The sequence below is a fragment of the Maylandia zebra genome, linkage group LG16 (assembly GCF_041146795.1).
Source record: "Maylandia zebra isolate NMK-2024a linkage group LG16, Mzebra_GT3a, whole genome shotgun sequence".
Classification (NCBI taxonomy): domain Eukaryota; kingdom Metazoa; phylum Chordata; class Actinopteri; order Cichliformes; family Cichlidae; genus Maylandia; species Maylandia zebra.
The window spans coordinates 19,699,563-19,707,119 of record NC_135182.1 but is presented as its reverse complement, the minus strand read 5'-3'; the positions used below and the strand labels follow the sequence as shown (position 1 = coordinate 19,707,119).

General features: G+C 43.0%; 1 protein-coding gene across 3 annotated transcripts in view; it reads right to left on the bottom strand.

Annotated features, from left to right (window-relative positions):
* LOC101473631 (FERM, ARHGEF and pleckstrin domain-containing protein 1) overlaps positions 1-7,557 on the bottom strand; it is a 57,382-nt gene that overhangs the window by 12,926 nt on the left and 36,899 nt on the right. For all 3 annotated transcript variants that reach the window (XM_004557796.5, XM_023152999.3, XM_004557795.5), the window contains exons 8-14: positions 6,439-6,586; positions 6,245-6,340; positions 6,002-6,165; positions 5,808-5,876; positions 5,626-5,719; positions 4,835-5,042; positions 61-248 (exon numbers count right to left, since the gene is read on the bottom strand). In XM_004557796.5, the coding sequence (XP_004557853.1) occupies positions 61-248; positions 4,835-5,042; positions 5,626-5,719; positions 5,808-5,876; positions 6,002-6,165; positions 6,245-6,340; positions 6,439-6,586 (967 nt within the window). The remainder of the gene's footprint in view (positions 1-60; positions 249-4,834; positions 5,043-5,625; positions 5,720-5,807; positions 5,877-6,001; positions 6,166-6,244; positions 6,341-6,438; positions 6,587-7,557) is intronic.

Below are 7,557 nucleotides of genomic sequence, written 5' to 3'. Positions count from 1 at the left end.
AAACAAATCTTTATAATGTCACAACAAGGCAATATATTAAAGTGGCTCTTGGTTACAAACCTTCCTTCGAACCTCGTCTTCATCATCAGTGCGAACGCTGCAGGCGTCGTTGAGCAACGGGCTGGTGAGCGGGGAAGGCAGCCGGCCGTCGGGACTGTGACTGCACAGATCCAGCAACTTCTGACCGTTGACCATCCCGTGGGAGTGTCCAGAGGACGCGGACAGGTGAGGACTGTTGGAAACCACACCTGCACGGAGCCATAGGTGACCATAATGAGATGAGAAAACGATGCACGATAAAGTTAGGCAGCTCTGAGAGCACTTGCCTACTTTAAGCCGCAGACGGGTTGAGTTTTGCAGAAATTAAATAGTAAGAACAATTTTAATGACCAAATTGTTAGAATTTCTGAAGCAAACATGAGGTTTCTTTGCTTTTCTCTGTATTACATTGTTATAAAGCATTTGGTTTTGTTTTGTTTTTCAAACTGATTAAATGACACATTAGGAACAAGCTGAAGTGTGTGATGACATTTTTCGCCATGTTCTGACATTTGTTGAATACACAGCTAATAAATCGAGAATGTAATCAACAGATTATTTGATAGGGAAAAAAATCAGTAGTTTCTGCTGCACAGAAATGTCATCTTCGTCAGATGCCGTGGTGGCATTTGGCTAATAATTAAACTCTCCAGCATTCGATTCATTATCCTACACTGCACACTTTACCTAATGGACACCTTAGCAAGCTAAACCAAACTGTTTCAATCATTGCATCTGAGGTCTGCTTACAGAAAATATAGAGTCAGCCGTGACTCGCTCAACATTCCAGACAACTCTGGCAGTTTTCTTACCACGTCAATCAATACGCAAGCTGAGACAAATACTGCAGGGTGATCGAGAAGAACGGCTTACTTAGTGTCATCCATTCTGACAGCGTTCACTCAGCTTACTTACTATGTTCCGGCAGCAACTTGCTCACCTCTCTCTGGCGACTTCTGGTGTGTTGGCACGAACGCAACAGCTATAACAAGAACGCAGGCCAGTGCAGCTGGTGGCTGCAGTTAGCTCAATGCACAAGTACAGCTGAGGGAAGGAGTGACTCAGGCAAATACACACTACACACAATCTAGAGGAATGCTACAAAGGAGACGGAAAGGTTCTAACATCTACAGTGGGGACCAGACTCCAGAAAATACACCGACTTCAACGGTTTAAAAAGAAGGATTTGGAAAAAATATCGTTTTAACGTCTTTATTGACTCTGCTGAACACATATAGTTCAAAATTGTGTGAAAAGCAGCATAGAAAAGGCCCAGTGAACATCTACAAGAACACCGTGAGCGAATGAATGCAAGACAGAAGACAGACGTGGAAAAAGTGGGGATAAATGCATTCATGCTTCTAGGCCTGTAATAGTAAATGGCTTTATGAATATTTTAGTAAACTGCTTTTTGTTTTCACTCTGTTACTGCTGAGTCGAGAAACGTGTTAATGACAAATGGGTTAATTTGGAAATTCAGAAATTATATAATTTATAACATAAACACAAATCAATTTCACATTAGGTTTAATTTAATAAATTACACAATAAGTAAAAAATACTGTACATTTCAGCTCTTTGTAAATGAGCTTGCTGTTATTTCTCACAGTCTAATTTAATGTAAATGTCAATATCTTACTAGATGTAAAGTATTGAAATGACAGTAATAGCACAGTATATTACAGTACATACAGTAGAGTGCATGCAGAGAGCAGCCAGAGCAGAACAGCAGGACCTGAGCCATACCACAAATCTGGTTCATCACAGCATGCATTGCAAACAAACCATCAAGGACACCAGTGGGTGAGAACAAACACAAGCCTGGCCCACACTGCAGTGATCCAGTAACTCCCAAATCTACATTATCTTAACACCATCTCTTAATTTTGATTTATTATGGATAGATAGACTTCAGTAGGTATTGATAGAAGTGTAAAACCATCATATCTCACTTTTGATATGCCTCTTAATGTCAGCGCTAAAGACTTTCTGGGGGGCAACCGCTGAAGCAGTTGATATGATGGATGAGCAAAGAGACTCTGTGCTTTGAGGTGCTGCCCTTAAACTGCCATTCATACATAGAGTAACGCACGCATTCACCGATACTAAAACCCGCACATTCCCAGGCTCCTGTCATCTACAGTCTCGTTATCTGGATCATTGCAGAAAAGGGAACCCAGAGGCTGGTAATCTTGTTTTCTTGTTTTTTTTCCTCAACCACACATTATGAGTTACAGAAAAGATAGACATGCATTCAAAGTTAGAAAAAGAAAAACTTACAAGATCAAACAGTTTCATGCTGACAGACAGGGACAGAGAAAAATAAAGAAATGAAACAGAGAAACAAAAAATGTAAAATAAAGCTCAACCGCTTGTTAAACAGAATACACAAAGACAAGCATGAAGACAGGGGTGCAAAATAAAGTTAAGAAAAGAGACTGGAAATAAAAGTTAGGAAGACTGCAGCTCGGTGATGCCAAATTACTGCCAGAGATACTTGAACGCAAATCAAGAGCAGACTGGGATTGTCAACACTGGGCATGAAAAGCCACAAACTGTTGTGGAGTGACCACAGTGTAACACTGCAACACACACGTGCTTTTAACTCTATCAGATGAAGCCACTGCCGGTCCCGCGAAGCTACTACTCACGCAAATCTTGTGATCTCGTAACTGCCAAAACATCTGTGAACAAGAGAGCGCAACTCCCCCCACAGGGCAAGGGCTAAACTAAAACTCTGATACTTTGTGATGTTTTTATGACAACATGCTGATGTCAGATTGTTTTTTTTCAAGGTCAACTTTAACCTTGCGTGCTAAAACTGCTTAGGTACTCATGTCCCCCAAGTGAAGTTTGAAAACGATCCATAAAATTGTGGGTAATATATAACTTTTACTAATTTTCACATTGGATGTGACCTTAACTTTGACCCGATTTTCACCAACATGAAATCAACTCCAGCTGTTATTGATATCTAGCATCACACAAAATTTTGAAAATTAGATCTTGATAGCTGTGGACGCTAGACTGATTGCAAACAGATACACAGACAAGCAAACAAACAGAGCCGATTACACACTCCCTCCCTTTGGCGGGACATTTAAACATGACAGCTAAATCATAAAGTTTGCTTCAAGTTAATGAGTGGAGGTACTGAATATGGATCAGCATCACTTCAGACCAGAACTTCTCACAACAATCAAATAGTAGGTGCTGCATTAAGAGTAAAAAAAGAAAGGTAAATGTACAGAAGTTAACAGTTACTACTACCTCAATGACACATCAACAGACCCCAGAAAATATTAGTACCAAGCACAAAGTGTCTTATGCAGAAACCTTTAAAAAAAATGTAACTAATTTCAAATAGTTAGATGTGTCTATGGACAGCTATGGAGCAAAGTGTGGATTTTCCGTAGGGAGTTTTAAGGCATCGTCTGACTTATGAATAAAATCTACAACATTTTTAATCAGCCTCACGTTTCAAACTGTCTGAAAGCCTCTGTACTCTCTGTAGTTTTTAATTAGTAGCCATTGAGTGTAAAATCCTTAAAAGGCACGTGTCTATGTCCAAACGGACATGTTAATATAATTAAAGAACAGCGAGGCTGAACATTAAAGCCGCTCCATGAAATGGGCAAGAAAAGCCTGAACGCATACATTCGGCTACGTTTAAAAAGTGCTTCTACTCAGCAGTGCTGTGCTGTGACCACTATGGACTCGGGAGTGTGTGGATGTGAAAAAGCCTCCTGCTTACGTTCTGACCCAGACCCCTCTAGCTCTCAGTCGCAGATGGTTTAAAACTTTTAGCGCACTTAACAGCTGAAAATGTGTCCGATATCCTCATCGCTGAAGGCATGGGAAGCATCCTCATCTGCCTCCTCATCCAGCTGGAGGCTGCCAAAGGAAAACGTGTTTCTTGGTATGGGGGAACTAGAATTAGCCTCCGCTGGGCTACCAAAAATCACGGGGCTGCTGCAGTTGCCCCTGTTATTTTCTAACTCCGACTCGCTGGACTCTGAGCCGCTTGTGTTCGGGCCATCGTTCATTTGAACTGCTCCGTACTGTGTGACACCGGTTGATCTTAATCGTTTCTGCCCCAGACTGGTCCGCGACCTGCCTGGCGCAGTTAGCCCATTGGCCACCATGCGGCGCTCAAGAGCAGCCATGCGTTCAGCCCGAGAGAGGACAGTACGCGATTCTTGCTTTGCAGAGGACGTTCCTTGGACTGCGTCTGCGTCAAAATGGACTTTGTGAAATTTCTGTGAGCGAGGAGATCGGCCCATGACGGGAGAGCATCTGCCGTCATTAAAGTTAAGTGGAGTGGGACTGTAGCCGTTCTGGTCTATGCGACTGAGGGAAGGTGCGTGATGGAGAATGTCAATCACAGGACTGGCAGTGACACCTCTTGAACCCGTCACAGTGGAAACTGTTATAGGGCTGTTGCTCTGCCTCTCTTGGACACCTATGTCTCCTATAATGCTATGAACAGGACTTCGGTCAACCGTTTGGCATGACTGCTTGGGAGAATGTTCTAGCTCATGACTCATGATGAGCGATGCTCTAGAAGAAGAAGAAGACTCCCTATACATCCTACCCAGAAAGTGCTCCTGTTGAGCCTGCAGAGCCCCATTTATCCCTCCAGAGCCAGATCCCCGGGGGAGCATACCCTGTTCTCTATAGCTGTGGTCTGACCTGCTAGCCTGGTCCCTGCCCAAGTAATACTGAGCATCTACATCACTGCAGTCAATGTAGGGAATGGAAAAGCTGCCGCCTTTAGCAGCCCTAGATGCTGGACCTGTATTCAGATGTTCGGGGTGGGTCTGTCGTGTTGGGCTCCTCGTCTCCTCTGTCCTGGATACAGACCCCGTTCTCTCTTCGTGGCCATTTCTCTGATGCGAGGGGCTCATCCTCGCCCGCGAAGCTGCCGGGTCTTCTGCACTCACCAGGACCGACTCCTTCCAGTGACGCCGAGGAGAATCAATTCTGTCCCCAGGAGCACCACTCTGCCAGTACGAGACAGGAACACAGGGTTAAAGAATTTAAAGACCACAATTTATTCATTGTATTCATTACTCTTACTGAAGGCCAGGATTTTAAAGTTTTTAAATAAATTCTACCTGACTTGAAAATACCCTGCAGTACCCCCATGGCTCTGTTTTGTTGGGCAGGCTGGCATCTTCTATGCACACACACATGTGCAGGGATACCACAGCACAGTATTGGGCTACCATGTGTCACCAGAACAGCCCTAGTGCTCCTTATTAATGATTCCCACTCCACAAAGTCTCTTGAACTGTGTTGGAGGGATCAAACACTATTCTTCTAAAAAGATGTTCTCTAATTTGGTGCTATGATGACAGCGTTAGCTGTATAAAACAGGAGTTTATTCATACCAGAAAAATGATCTTGGAGCATAACAGAGTCTTAAGATCCATGCCTCTGGATGAGTAGGCTGTATTTTGCTGTATTTTTACATTATATGCATTTTAAAAAGAGAAAACAATGTGAAAAGCGACACTATGGACTGTATTTGCTCAGACAACAAAAAATGCTGTATGCAACAAATTGCCCACTTAAAAGACTCACATCTGTTGGCACTTCACGGTGGCTTGGAGAAGGCAATGGTGACAGGCGACTGTTGTGTTGGACCCGACTGCTGTACTGAACACGACTGTGTTTCCTGGCAGACAGGATATTAAAGGTCAGCGTTATAAACTCTGAGCACCCTCGCCTGTACCAAATATGTCAAACGTATCTGCAGCCTTTACCTTTCAAACGGGATCTTTTTAAATTCAGACTCTTTCACATATTCAATCACCTGCTTCTGCGTGCGACCGCTGCAGAGATAAATACGAGACAGTTAATGATGAGCTATTCCGCAAGAGCCTTAGTAGACTGTTAAGTGATGCTGTGTTCTTGCAGCCATGATAGACAGAGTTTAGCTCTTTGATGCAAATGCTACCTGAATCTAAAGGAGGAGCCTCGTGAGAAGAGTACCGGCTTGGGCTTGGGCTTAGGTTCCTCAAATAGGCGGAAGAAGGCGTGATATTCAACACAGATCTTCCAGAAGACTTTACAGCAGTCCCTGCTTGGCATTAAAAACTCCAGAGTGTCCTGATATGAACTCTGGGGGACACATCAAGACATTTAAACACAACATCAGTCAGTGAGCTGAAGGGTTTCAATATCTTGTGATGTCACTTACATTTAGATCCGGCCTCAGCTTAATGAGGAAGCGTTTTCTCTTGAAGCTCAGTTTTCGAACTTTAGACCAGTTGAAGGCGTTAATCTTTGTGTGTCCCTGAAGTGATGAAAAACAGAATTCACTACTTTGCACTACTAAACACATAAAAAGCGTTTGATACCAGTTGGGCTGACCTGCACTGATTTTAGACTAACCTGGAAGACCAGGACACCCGTGTGTGCCACAGTCAGGCTTAACTTTGTTCCCTCGCGATCCTTGGCAGGATGGAGCCGAATCCCGTACATCTCCAGCCTGCGAGCAACTTCTAACAAATGGCAGTCTGATTCTGCTGGTGTCTGACCACTGTGGTATAAAACAAAACAAATGAAACTATATTTCATGTAGTGTTTAACAGAAACAAATCTCAGGGAAAGACCATAGGCATCAATAAAGCGAACATACTAACGAGCACTGTCGCAAACCTCCACTGTCAAAAAACAAAGACACCTTCTTAGTGTTGGGTTGTCTATACTTTCGAAAACTGGAAGCACTGGAAGCATACTGTGGTGGTTTGAGCAAATCAAAGATGTGGAGCTACCTGCTGTGGGGAACGCTCGCGAATGAGGGACCAGCTGAAAGTAGCTTTTATTTAACCCACATCTGTTAAACTCTTTAATATCTTTGAAACCTTGGTGTTATTATTGCAACAAAATATTCTGTGTTATACGCTCATAAAAATCTTTTACACACAGGAACACGAGCTTTAAAATTCAATCTATTCATTGTTCACTTTAGAAAGTATTTTATAGATGGTTTTGGAAATAATTATTAGAGCAGGGAGGGTAAATTCAGACAAAAATGAATCGTATTCCCCTGTTGGATATCTGGCTTACTAAAGTGAAAGACAAAGACAGAGTTCAATCCAGGTTTCTCAAGTTTATCTGAGTTTCTGGAGAAGTGGTGGGAGGGGCTGCAAATGCCAACTAACCTTCCTATTTCTTATCAGTGGATAAGCCTTCCTGTTTCCTGTGTGTGGTAATTAATAAGAGATTTAATTCTACATGGCACATAGCCAGAAGTACTGCAGTCATCAACTAAGAAGGACTCTTGGTGGGAAAAAAAGAGCAAGTTAAAGGGAGCAGTCAGCTCTAACGGAGCTGCTTTCATGTTGCCGCAGCCACCCACTGCGTGCCCATCTCTGGCAAGACACCCTGTAATGCTGAGGTGAGACAAGTGTTAGCAAAGCATTGGCACATATTCAAACCCACGCACGGTTGGGGGAATTTTGTGAAATGTGCTTTAAGGACATTTGGAAAGTTTCCAGTAACATACCA